Source organism: Pelodiscus sinensis, chromosome 3 (genome assembly GCF_049634645.1).
Source record: "Pelodiscus sinensis isolate JC-2024 chromosome 3, ASM4963464v1, whole genome shotgun sequence".
Taxonomy (NCBI): Eukaryota; Metazoa; Chordata; order Testudines; family Trionychidae; genus Pelodiscus; species Pelodiscus sinensis.
The window spans coordinates 66,603,407-66,617,727 of record NC_134713.1 but is presented as its reverse complement, the minus strand read 5'-3'; the positions used below and the strand labels follow the sequence as shown (position 1 = coordinate 66,617,727).

The following is a 14,321-nucleotide window of genomic DNA, read 5'->3' as shown; positions in this document are numbered from 1 at the left end:
GGGATATTTAAATCCCCCGCGGATTTCCCTATTACGACCTGTGAAATTAACATGCCCCTTTCGGAAAAGGGGCCAGTGTAGACGTAGCCTGTGACTTTAATTAATAATTTAATTTAATTGAAGTTTGGGGAACATTTAGAAGGGACACCTCTCAAGAAAATTCACAATGCCTCAGAGAGCTGAGTAGATAATGTTGTATGTGATTCACTCCCATCAGAGAGAAGCACACCAGTGGTCTGTAATATTGTGGATGGACCATTGTCAGGACGTCCCAGTATTTCCTATATAGACAATTATACATGCTTCCCCCCAAAAAAGTGTCCCTGATTTTTCACACTTGATATCTGGTCACCCTACCCACTCTACTGCTGATGATTCCTTCTCCCATATGATTTCTAGATCTAGTTTTTGGAACCAACCAAAAAGATCAAATCTCATAATGACATTGTGACATTAAAATCGTGGTGGTAATAGATGGGCATTCAGCATCCAAATTCAGACGAATACATATATTTTGCCCACCTAAATTTTCCATTGAGTTTGAAATGTTTTTACTTTATATCCCAAAGTCACATGAGTATTGGTACTGTACTCATCAAAACAGATATTATCTTCATCTCCAGAAGATAGCAGTTCAGTATTAGGAAAAAGTGACCATCTATATAAACACACACTTTTTTTGTGATGTATACAGTTATATAAAAGGACTTTAAGATTATTGGCAGTGGAAGACTTTTTATATAGCAAGATGTGTATTCTGTATGTCAGAGATCAAAGTATATGAATCATTGTAATTCATTCCTTGATTTATAGAGACAAAAGTCGCCTAGGGAGTGTTTTAAATCCAAATGATGTCCCTCAAATGATCATTTTGTTTTATGATTAGTTGGATTTATTTGAAAGATGGGTTAAATCATTTGCATCCATTGGTTCTGAAGAGGTTCATGCACACTATTTATTCCAGTAAGTTTATGAAATACGTTGTGCTCCTGAATTGTATTCTTGAATTCAAATAGAAGTATGTAGCAAGCTGGTTGAAAAATTTTTAAACAGGATATATTGATATTTTTAATAACATTTTGAGGAGGGAAAAACAAAATATTTGTGAACGTGTGCAAACATCTGTAAAGTAGAACTAAAACCCTTCCTGATTTTATCAGACGACCCACTGTTTGAGGGATCCTTCACCACAGACAGAGCATTAGATAGAAATATCTTTTTTTAGATGGGCATGTATACACTGGAGGACTTGAGTGTCAAAAAATATTTTTGTGGGAAACCTGCTTGAAACCCTTCTTACACATGATTCTGCTTTGTGTGAATATGTATGTGTGTGTGCGTGTGCGGGTATGCACATGCTAATCTGGAATCAGAATCAATTATTCCTCTAAGCATACAAATCTAGTTTGGAATGAGTTAATTACTTCACACACATGCCAAGTGAGATCTATTTGGTCTAAAATTAACATTTTAAAAATTATGGGGCTTTGATAGGAAATGCTACCCACTTCATATCAGGGAGTGTCTCACATATATAATGACTTCATAATTATTGGTTAGACTTTTGAGTCCATCTCCATATATTCCCATTGTCCAGAAGAAGAGAAGCTCGTCAGATATCTGTATAGCTATTAAACTCTTTGGCTAGTCAAAGCTAATCCGAATCATAGTTATCCATGACCACCTTTAATAACACCTTGTCCATACTGAGGCCTTTTTGCCAGTACTGCTTTCCAAATGAGGTTAGTGTCATCATTCTCATTTTCCAGATGGGAATAGTGAAGCCCACTGACCAAAAGTGACTTGCTAAGACTCAACCAATGGGGCAGTTGTAGAGCCAGGAAGAGAACCCAGGTTAACAGAATTCCAAAGCAGTGCTCTCACCATGAGGACCAATTGCCTTTCTTTAAAAGTTCCTCATTGTGCAGCAGATGTTTCATGTGCTCCAGATTAAAGAGCAGTCATTTATATGAATTAGATCTTTACACCATTATATCAGCTAGGAAGTTTGAAAAATACAGTTCAGAAAGGGGAGTTGGATTCTCCTGTTACAGGGAATAAATATTCTTCAAACTTAAATAAGTTAGGAAGAAAGTTCCTTTATTGGCAGTTTATTCCATAACTGCATATTGAGTGGATTCTTGCATCTCCTTTTAAAAGCAACTGGTATTGCTCACTTGAAGAAGCAGAAGAATCATGGTGATTGGCTTGCCTACTGCAAAACAGCAAAGAAATTGGTGGGTTTTGTTTCTCGGGGACCCTATGAATTGTGGAACAGGAATCTGATTTTGAGGCCATGTCCCGAGACCTGTGGAATTCACATGACCCTTGCTCCAGCCATTCTTATTTATTTAACAGCACAAGTCTTAATCATATTAAAGTACCACCTCAGGTTTATTTAATGAGTCATTGCCACACATTCTTGCTTTGATTCTTCCACTGCCTCCAAATGACTTGCTTCTAAAATGTTTTTTCAATAACACTGCCTGATGTCTGTTTCTTCATCCTAACCTTTATGGGCCATAACCTCAGTGGGGTAAACCAGCCAGCTCCATTGACTTCAGTGGAGCTTTCTTGGTTTATCCTTTCTGAACATCTGAACAGTATCTGATGAGCTAGCTATATATATTTTTCAAACATAAAGGTCCCCCAAGCAGCGTATTTATATCCTCCCTTTACATTACTATTATATATATATATATATATATATATATATATATATATATATATATATATATATATATATATTAACAATAGCAGAGTCACTGAGTACAAACAAATGGAATTATGTGTAGATTTCTTGGAAGGTAAATCCTTTGAAGCAAGGACTGTGCTTTCTCTTACATTTGGAAAACACTTAGCATGGTGGTGCATCTGGAAGCAAATGTTAAATAATAGTGACAATAATGATAGTCATGAAAATGATCAGCAAGGAACAAAAACACGATTCAGAAGTTCGTGCACATGGGACTCCTTTAGGTTGGGTACAATCCAGGAAATAGTTATTGTGTGCTTTCAAGTAAAACAGTCTTACTCATAAGGCTCCGTAGATACTCATTAACTCACCTACAATTTCTGGTGAACTTAGGATAGATGCCTTTCTTTAGACAAACATTATCATTAACATTTAATGTCTGCCCAAAGTTTCAGGTTACAGAAGAGGTAAACTATTTGTCTGTGATTTATGAGGGTTTATTTAACCTTTTGCAGTTCCTTTATACAATATACATTCAAGTTAATCTGTAGCACTTTGCTCTGTTTGTAGCCACAGCGGTTTCTAGCGAGCAGAATCCTGTCATTATCATAGCTGTGGTTGCTGTGGCAGGCACCATCATACTGGTCTTCATGGTGTTCGGATTCATCATTGGACGAAGGTACTGTAGTCATTTCTGGCCTCAGTGTTGTAGATTCCTTGGAATTATCCCAGCTTCTATCTTAGAATCTGTAAATGGAAACAAAAGCAATGCATAATCTAATATGGACAATTTAGATTTAAATTCCATTCTAGGGTGACAAATTAGCCCACTCATTTTACATTTAGAAGGACTCTATTAGCTTAAGAAATTATTTTTTTGTCTTATACTGGGTGTATTCTAAATATTTGCAGCTTCTCTAGTCTCTTTACAGTTCTGTTGAATTGTTCACATGTGGAGAAGCTTGACATTTTACCTATTCAGCCATTCAAATAGCACTTGGATTTGGAGACAAGAGGCAGAGAAGTAAATTTAAGTGAAACATCCTGTCAAAAATACCAGCCTTGCCACTCCTTTTTCAGACTCTTTAATCTTAAGGCTAGTTTGCTCAGAGCATCACAGAAAGTTTCTAATTAGGACTGCAATTTTGTTTGTTAAGCCTTTAGGACCCTTCCCAGCAATTATTAGATACAAAAGCCTTTTATTTAGAACTGTTCATGTTTTGTTTTCAACTCTGTTGTTGAAAGAATTACTGCTGGGATAGTTTTAAAATGCCTTCTGGAGTTAGGCTGTTAACTTCCAAAATTCCAGTCTGGTCGACCTTTAAATATGAGGAAGTAAATCATTATTTTCCTGTCAAACTGACCTATTTTATTTTATATTTTTCAGGCACTGTGGCTATAGCAAAGCTGATCAAGAAGGGGATGAAGAACTTTACTTTCATTGTAAGTGTTTTGCTTTTTCCCCCCTACTCTCAGGAATTCCTAGTCCAATTATAAGGCATTTAGACTGGCAGTATTGGAATATAGACAATACCAAAACAACATTCCTATAAAGAACGGACTATAATAAATCTGAAATACTGTGTAAACAGCAAGTGTGAAGTTAAAAACCATAAAAATATAATGACCTACACAAAAAAGGAGACATTAAAATCAACATTGTTCATGCCATACATTTTATTTCTGTACATTTGTGTGATATACTGTTGTTCCCACTTCTATTTTTCTTTTGAATAATTGTTTCACACAATCTTAATGATCCCCCTGGAGATGCTGTAATGATAGGTCCTTGGCCAAGGGGCTGTAAGAGCATTCCCTAAGGCAAGCTTCTGATTAAGAAAGTAAAGGTCACTTTTTCACCCCAACAATTCTGGTCAAAAACTGTTTTTGCTACTGTGAACTTTTGCATCACTGACAATATATTATCACTGTGTAGATAATATATTCATAAGAAATAAAATAATGTGAAAAGAAGGATCATCTGTCATTCCCAACTTCTAAAGTGAGTTACTTACATAGTTGCAAAATTAGCACTCAAAAATGCTCCAAGCATAATTGCTTTTCAGTAGCGGCTTCAGGAATCTTTCAATTAAAAAACATTTCCATCAGAAAATACCAGTTTATCAAAACCAAAGCTTTTCATAGTTGTTTCTAATAATTTCTCAACTAAAAAAAATCTGAAAAAGTGTAGACATTTTCCAAATGCTTTGTTTCAACATTTTCTAGTTTTTAAAAAAAATTCCAGTGTAGGAGTCAATTTAATTTTTTAAAAATAACCTAAATGTAGTAGAAATAAATTCAACATCTAAAAAATGATCAAAATTGAAACAAAATGTTACAACTGAAAAAAAGCTGTCTTTTATTATTTTCCATTCATAATTTTTAATTACAATTTTGCCTTTTTGTTACAATTTAGGAAAACAATTTCTTACCCAGCTCAAATTTGTAACTTGCAATGGCAAACAAATTGTCGACTATGCCAGCACCTTCTCATACATTATAATTTAAATATTAATAGAGCACGCTTTTGATTCTTACCGTGCCACCAATTATCTTCAGCGCTAACTAAAGCCATAGGTTAATTCTTACAAATGACACCTTATAAAAATTAATTTTTAATCTTGTATTGCTTTGTGTTAAAATTATTGTGTTGGTAGTTTATCAGAGTCTGATATCATATAGTGGATTATGCATTTATAGCTTACTTTTTAGCATCTCCTTAATGCAGAACTCTTTAAATTAGTAAAGCTAGCCAAGACTCATGTCAAAGTTGTTTCAAGATTTCCGTCTGACCTTTTTAGCCTAACAAAATTAGATCAGCCAGGACTCTTAAGTTTTGGATGTATCACTACCTTAAGTCATTTCATTTATGTGCAGAGTGTATTAAATTGAATGGTGACATCATTACAGACTTAGACTACCTATTATATTGTACATAAGAAGTGAAAAACAGAAATGGGAAAAGGATTAATTATCACACAGTCTGCACTCTATCTTATTTTTAAAAAAATGCATCAGAAATCTGCTGCTGTTTAAATGCAGCTACTCTGGAGGGTGACAGATTTGAAAATTGCCTCTTTTCATTTACAATATAGGTTTTATACATCTCCAAAAGATCCACTTCTTTTTGTTATCTAGTTGGAAAGAAATCAATTGCATTTTCTTTTATTTGCCTATGAAGACAAAGTGAATATGCCAGCTAGAAAATTCCTTTCCCCAATATAAATTATGAATGATCATGTTGAGATTAAATAGGTTTATAAGGGAAGCTCGTGCTTAATATTCAGCAGCTGGCCAGGAAAGTCTCTTTCTTCCTTTCTTTCTTTAAATCTAGTTCTCCAGTAACTGAAAAATCTGTCAGAACAGTAAACCTACATTACCTTTATTTATACTGTAGCATGAAATATTATAAATTACTCTTTTACCAAGCTACTTTTTAATGTTTTTGATGGGAAGTTTGGTATATAATATGATTTTACAACTTTATCCCCAGTTATATGAAATACAACACTGTGGTCACCAGCTATTTACAATTTGGTGTCCTTTTGTTCCTTTAGCATCCAGACAATTTTCTTATGTGCTAAGACACAGATTCAATTTTCACAGTGACTTGAAAGCAACCATTTAACTAGCTTTTAGAGCATGGCATTTAATAGAATGTCCAATCTTTTATTTCAATTCCCCTCAACTTTCCATGGCCCCAAGTGCTACATTTAAAGATATAAGCACAATGGAGGAGTTTTGTCAAGCAATTCCAATTTACATTTTCTTTCCTCCTACCATTTTCTTCTAACAATGTGTTCGAATCCACGCCAGCACTATTTCACGTTGGTATGCCAAGATAGCTTTGGCCTGTCAAAATGTTTTATGACAGCTTGAATAAAGAACCATCAGAGCCCCATTTGAGATTCACAAGGTTACCTCCAATCCAGGCCCTTATCACAGACACAAGAGGATGGCTCATTCTCCATCTGCCTGCCTGAAAGCACAATATATGAGTTTAACCTATTGTTTTCTTCTTTCTTTCTCTGATCTTCTTGTTCATTTAAATAACAAATAACTGTTTATCTGCTCAGAAATGGGAAACATTGTCATTATGATTAGAAATAAATCTATTAAAATATAGCCTATATCTAAAATTAACTTATAGGTGAAATCTTAAATAATTTCTACTGCAATTTGGTGTATTCTTTTGGCTCTTCAAACTGACTCTCTCTAGTTTTTTTCCCAGTATGTGATTTTAATGATTTTATTTGAAACAAACACATACTACTAACTGAGCTATTGTTATTTACATTTCAAAATACACAATAGATTTACAAATAATGAAGAGGTTGTATAGCACCCTTAAATTATCTTGACTTTTATATTTACTTCTGATCCAATTCCTACACCTCAACAATTCAGCAATTTTTTGAAGAACATTCTTCCTTAATTTCATATAGATAACATTTATTATATCATCTTAAATAGGTGGATTTGCAACACCTGATTGTAATGTTTAGGATCCAAATATCTTCAATAACAATAATTTGCTTAACAGCTATTCAGTATGGACATTCAGACTTACTTTGGCTTTACCACAAGTCTCAAACATAAGGTGACATGTAATGGTGTTGGTCCCTTAGTTTCCTACTCTGATCCAGGAAGGAAGCAAACTGCATCAGCCATATAACTGGTGTACTCCACTTCCTCAACTGGGATAGTTGGTGCATAGGGAGAGGCCACTTACTCTCTTGTTCAGGAAGGGGAGTATTTCACAGAATTAGACTCACTCATTCTGTACTTCTTCCACTGAGGTGGATAGCCCACAGAAAGTAAGGACTTTCCTAATGTTTCCCTGCACATCAATTCAGGAATATAGGCAGCATTCTGATGTGGCTATGAAATTATGGTTAGTTTCTGTAATCATAAACTGGTGTGGGAAAAGTTATTTACTTGTTCACATAATATAAGAACTAGGGGTCACCAGATGAAATTAATAGATAGCAGGTTTAAAAGAAACAAAAGAAAGTTTTCCTTCATGCAGCACACAGTCAACCTGTGAAACTCATTGCCAGAGGATGTGAAGACTAGGATTTTAACAGGGTTCAAAAAAGAGCTAGATAAATTCATAGAGGTTAGGGTCCATCAATGGCTATTGATGGACGTTAGATGAGAATGGTGTTTTTAGCCTCTGTTGGTCTGGAAATGGATGGCAGGAGAGGGATTATGTGATGGTTACCTGTTGTGTTCCCTCCCTCTGGGGCATCTGGCATTGGCCACTGTTGGTAGACTGGACCTTTAGTATGACCCAGTATGGCCGGTCTTATGTTCTTATATTCCTCCCTGTTCTCTCTTATTTTAATCCCTGATTACATATCACCCATTGAGAACTACTTGAATATTCATGGCTTTCATAAAAGACTTTACACTTCTAGAGAGATATAGTTTCTTATGGTAAATGTTTATACACTTGTGTAAGGAAACTTACTGATGATGCTTCAGACTAACGTTGCCTCTTAAAGCTGCTTTGATACAGATGGTAAGGAAACAGGTCCTGTGTTCCACGGAGCATTCTGCATAATGAAATTCCTGGGCTGACTGCACAATAAGTGCTTTGCTTCATCACAGTCATGCTTTCTTACATCATTACAGTTAAATTTCCAGGCACCAAAACCTACATTGACCCTGAAACCTACGAAGACCCAAATAGAGCTGTCCATCAATTTGCCAAGGAGCTGGATGCCTCTTGTATTAAAATTGAGCGTGTGATTGGAGCAGGTAAGGCTGCTTGTGGCTTCTGAATTCTACTGTTCCATTTAGCTGGGATCAAAACTCATACATCATAATGACAGGCAAATAATTATACTTCAAGTATAGAACTTTTTTGCATTTACCAGAGAAGATAGAGCAATGAAGCTTATGCTTCCTTGTAAAATGTGAAAAATAAATATTAAAAAAGAGACTTGTGTGGCATTAAAAGCTTGCATGCTTCTAATTCCAGAACCATTTTAAAAAGTTGCAAACATTCTTGAAAAACACTACTGTAATGTTGTTACCTGTTGCTCATTGTTGAAGTAAAGAGGTTTGATGTTAAGTGTAAATACTGCTTAATTAATCACAGAAGTAGTTCCCTTGACTTCTGGGCATTCAGAAAAGAGGACACAGCCTGTAATATATAGTCTAGTGAGGTCTTGTATATTAATAGAAAAGAATTCTCCTTTAAAACTTTTTGTTGTCATTCTGCTTTTTTAAATATATATATATATTATTGGTACAAAAATATTCTTGTTTTACCTCTCGTGCTAGATTATAATTGTACTGGCATTACAATACTTTTCTTCTTCTTGAACTCTCTACTACCTACTTAAGCAGTGTGGTATTCATACTCTAAAAAAGCAGTTTCGTTTGTTTGCATTAACGAGATATGTGACATTTTTATTGCATTGGGCCATGTTGTGAAATTAAGTTTCCATGGGTAAGAAAAATATCAAATATTTTGGATTCCTGGAGGAAACATTCCTTTGCCTTCCTGTTCTTTTTTATCAAGTATTGTTAGGATACTTTATAAATCACCCTACTGTGGTTTGTCAAGCACTGTAAATTATGTATATTTTAAAAAAATCTCTACAAATATTTAGTTTTAGGTTATAAAAATAAATGGCAGCGCTTAGAATTAGCTAATGTTCTACTCTCAGAATCATGTTGCTTATTTTAAAGGCCCTTACTCATTATGAATGTTACCTTACTTCAAGTGTAGCCCTTTTTAAATTAGTACAACTTTTTGCTGTATGCTGCTACTCAGAATGAGTAAAGGCATCAACCCAGTCTCAGGTTGTTAGGTCAGGTCTACACTACCATTTACTTTTGTATAACTTAGCTCACTCTGGTAGGTGAATGAGGTAACTAACCCATGTGCCGAAAGTTACATTGACCTAAGCGCCTATATGGTCAGCCCTAGGTCAGTGGGAGGGCTTCTCCAGCCAGCATAGCTATTGCCACTCACGGGGGTGGATTTATATGCTGCTGTGCCAAGACAGCACTTCATTAGTCTTGCCTAACTAAGCAACATTTAGGCTGATACTGGAACAAAAAAATCTCTCTTTCAGTACAGCATTTCTCTTTATGTTTTCAGTTCTGGATTGGCACAGTAAAATCAGTAAAATTGGGTCTCTCTTGATTTGCTAATGAATTGTTGAGTTGAGAGACTACCATATCAACAGTTTAGAGTAAAAGGCGCATGTGCTTCTCTTTTGATTAGACTGAAATACTATTTGTCAAGTCACTTTGAGTAAAACCCTGAAAAACATCACATGTAAATGTGGTAGAATTTAAGGCTGAAATAGACACATGTGCAAGATCAGTTTGTTTTCAGTATGCAAAACTGGAGCATGTAAGTTGGAAGCAGAGTTGTAAAGTGCAAGTGTCATTTTTGCTGGGTTTAGCTACGCTCCAAATAAATGGATTAAGATTGGCTAGTAAGAATGGAAGGGACAGTATACTGTGCTTACAGCAGGCAGAGAGAGACAAAATGGAACTGCTGTACTACAGACCAAAGAAGAATATGAAATGTCTGCTAGGGACAGTCAGAAAAAAGCAGCATAGAATTCTCAATGTGTGCCTCAGTTATTATGGTGGAAAGGGATACTGAGCCTGTCTTGGATATGTTGGGGTGTGAGCCTGTGTTTCATTTTTTTCACAAGGATGATGTGATTTTTCTTGCTAACTTTGTCATTTCCATTCTGCTGAGGCCACCTGTTATATGCTGGGGTTGGTGCCATTGTGCTGAGTCTTTGTTCTACATTACAGCCTTTTATTTCTACCCATTTCCCTGATAATATGCTGAGCCAGTAGATGCTCGGCTGTGAGTACCTTTTGGGAGCATCTATGGGCATAGCCTTGAATGCCTATGCCAGATGGCCAACTTTAGCAATCAGAATGAGTGGACAAGCAATGTTTGTGAATGCATTTGGACTTTGCCAGCCTATGCTGTTTTACGATGTGAGTTTGTCTCTCTGTTGTGCAGGGTTGGAAGAGCTGTTTGGAACATATAGACATTCCCATAATTTAATCAAAGCATTTTAGTTTCTATGAAACTTTCATTAGGATGGTTTTGATGTTGGGGCATGGGAGAGAAAATTTACCCAGTTCATTGAACAATTAAATTAATATCATGCATTTCATAAACCTCAATGTGATTATTCTGTTTTTGACAATTGTTTACTGTCTGATTCTGACCTCACACCAGTATAAAGCAAGCCAAAAACAAGTATGAGTTAAAAATCAGGCCTAAAAAAAATCAGGGAAATCCAACATCCTTTGTAAAATATCAGTATTCTTTAATTAAATGTACAGTAAAATAAAATAGTTTTGTAAAGACATAAATATTAGGGGTAGGTGGAGGCTGACATAAAAGTGTTTGTTGGTTGGGTCCTGATTCATTAAAGAACATATACATATACCTAACTTTAAGCTCTTAAGTAGTCCAGTCAAAATCCATGTGACTATTCATGGGATTAAATTTAGGCATGTACTTATGTACCATGTTGAACCAGGGCCCCAGCGAGTATATTATATGTGTATATTCTATATCTGAAGTGTCATTTATAGTCAATCTGCTTTATTTTAGGAGAGTTTGGTGAAGTGTGCAGTGGACGTCTGAAACTTCCAGGCAAGCGAGATGTTTCAGTAGCCATAAAAACCCTGAAAGTTGGTTATACAGAAAAACAAAGGAGAGATTTCCTGTGTGAAGCAAGCATCATGGGACAATTTGACCATCCCAATGTTGTTCATTTAGAAGGGGTTGTTACCAGAGGTAAGAAGTGGCTAGATGCCTCATTCAGGCAATAAAGTAACTGATAGAAATTGCTGTAATTTATCCCTGGTCAGAGATGCAAATTAGAAATGCATACTTTTAATGGATTTTGTCCTGAGGCGTAACTAACTAAAACAATACTCACTTTATGCTGCAACCTGAGGAAAAAATTAAGATGCACACTTGATTAAAAGATCAAGTGCTTTGAAATACACTATTTTCTAGTTTCAGTTATCCTAAAAGACCATGCCAAAAGATAAGGTTTCTTATGTCCTTTCCTATTATCTGAAGTGTCATTTTCTCCCAGTCCGAGTCACACAGCAGGAGTCAGGAGGACACACTGACATTTTGATTTGTACCGTTTAATTTTGCGAATCATGACCATGCTCCATGCAGACATTTCAGGATTTAGAGCTCAGTAACAGTGCTGGAGACTTCAAGTTTATTTATGTCACAACTATTCAGCCCTTTCATAGGAACAACATGTTTTGTCAGAAAAAAGGCACTCAGTTCAGTTCATAGTTTCTCAAACAAAATGTCCCTTCTTTTCTTTTAGGGAAACCAGTCATGATTGTAATAGAATACATGGAGAATGGGGCCCTCGATGCCTTTCTTAGGGTGAGTACCTAAGGGGAAATATGTGCCGTGCTTCAAAATACAATATGTTTTACCAATTTAGCATAGTAAAACTTTTGCTCAGTCTGAAATGTGAACATGGTTGACACCAATAGATCTTTAAATTGTCCCACCAGAATCAGATTAGGAATTAGAAGACCAGATGGGATTAAACTGATACATTCCTTGGCATTTAAGTGATTCAATGTGGTGCAGAAATCGTGGTTTTGATTACTGTCGTAGATGGAGGTTAATACCACGATAGCTGAAGCCCTGACATGTGAAAACATGGCTGTTTAGAATAGCAGTTATTATTTTTAGCATGATTGACGTCACTGCACAGTAATTCTTAAAAGTACAGTAGTACCTCAGAAAAGAATGGAGGAAAAAGAAAAAAAATATTTTATAACAATTTAGAATTTGCTGAGTGCTCAGAACTGCCAAGCAATGTCTTTACCATTTTAGCATTCCATGTATACAAGCCAGAAAATGCAGAACAACTTGCAAGACTGTAGAGAAAACAGAAAGATTATGTTTCCTTGATAAATTATATGCTGTAAATAAACCTTCATTGTTTACAATAAACAGAGGTCTTGGTCCCAAAAGTGTTATACAGTTTCTTTTTTATATCTATTGATCAGTGTAAAAAATGAAAAACATAAAATATAGGGGCAAGCTACAAACAATGCTATATGAAGTTTTTGGATTTTTTTTAAACTTGTAGTGTCACAAGTTAATTAGAATTTTGTAACTTTTAACAAGTTCCATTAATTTTAAAAGTTTGGCTATTCAGGCCTTTTTCAACCTTGTATCCTGCTTTGTGGTTAAAATAATTTTGTTTAAAATATGTAGCTTTGTCCCATGATGCATTGCCTTTGGGATAATAAGTAACTAGAGTGAAGAAAGTGTGCAAATCTGATTTTCTTTTACTCCCTCAACTTCATTAACAAGTGTGTTGCTCCTGTCTTCCCTTCAGAAACATGATGGGCAATTTACAGTCATTCAGCTAGTGGGAATGTTGAGAGGAATTGCTGCCGGAATGAGATATTTGGCTGATATGGGATATGTACACAGGGACCTAGCAGCACGCAATATTCTTGTCAACAGCAACCTTGTTTGTAAAGTGTCAGACTTTGGCCTGTCTAGAGTTATAGAAGATGATCCAGAAGCTGTCTACACCACTACAGTAAGAAACATAGACATTTGACACTATTTCTCAGTGGATAGGAGATCTTACTACAACCAGGCAATAGCATCTTGAAAACACAGTTAAGGGAAATACATTAATGGCTGGAAGCTGTTTAGTAGTCCAAGAGTGGCACAAGTCATCTTCAGGAATCTGGTTTAAAATAATTTCAGTAAGGCTACGTCTACACAGGCCCCTTCTTCAGGAATAGCCATGCTAATTTAGAACTTTGGAATAGGGAAATGCGCGGGGGATTTAAATATCCCCCGTGGGATTTAAATAAACATGGCCACCGCTTTTTTTCCGGCTTGGGGAAAAGCCGGAAAAGAGCGTCCAGACTGGCGCGATCCTCCGGAATAAAGCCCTATTCCGGAGGATCTCTTATTCCTACTTTCAAGTAGGAATAAGAGATCCTCCGGAATAGGGCTTTATTCCTACTTTCAAGTAGAAATAAGAGATCCTCCGGAATAGGGCTTTATTCCGGAGGATCACGCCAGTCTGGACGCTCTTTTCCGGCTTTTCCCCAAGCCGGAAAAAAAGCGGCGGCCATGTTTATTTAAATCCCCCGGGGGATATTCAATTCCCCCGCAAATTTCCCTATTCCAAAGTTCTAAATTAGCATGGCTATTCCGAAGAAGGGGCCAGTGTAGACACAGCCTAAATGTCTAATAACTATCACCTAGTGGGGAGAATTCTTGCAAGTCTTTGCTGGTTTTAGTGTGTCATATTTTTTTCCGTGAATGAATAAATACGGATGATTGATTTATAAAATGTGTAACTCCTTTTTGAGCTCACTCAAAGGATTTACACGGAAATCCAGGGCTACTACTTTTTCAGAGTGGAATTAATCTCGCTTGAAAGCTAACTAATGTAAGACATGACTGAAACATTGCTGCTATTCTTACATGAGGGGTAACAATTACTCTCCTAGATCTTCCCTTATTCCTGGGTGGGATTATTTTGCCATAGCTGTTCATAGGGCACGGGTTACTCCTCTGCTCTTTTCCCCAGCCTACTCCCCTTCCCAT

General features: G+C 36.0%; 1 protein-coding gene across 4 annotated transcripts in view; it reads left to right on the top strand.

Moving 5' to 3' along the window:
- EPHA7 (EPH receptor A7) overlaps positions 1 to 14,321 on the top strand; it is a 188,651-nt gene that overhangs the window by 161,875 nt on the left and 12,455 nt on the right. For 3 of the 4 annotated variants that reach the window (XM_075923899.1, XM_075923902.1, XM_075923901.1), the window contains 6 exons: positions 3,266 to 3,374; positions 4,083 to 4,138; positions 8,333 to 8,458; positions 11,307 to 11,492; positions 12,049 to 12,110; positions 13,084 to 13,293. In XM_075923899.1, the coding sequence (XP_075780014.1) occupies positions 3,266 to 3,374; positions 4,083 to 4,138; positions 8,333 to 8,458; positions 11,307 to 11,492; positions 12,049 to 12,110; positions 13,084 to 13,293 (749 nt within the window). The remainder of the gene's footprint in view (positions 1 to 3,265; positions 3,375 to 4,082; positions 4,139 to 8,332; positions 8,459 to 11,306; positions 11,493 to 12,048; positions 12,111 to 13,083; positions 13,294 to 14,321) is intronic. The other variant, XM_075923900.1, reaches the window with a different exon arrangement.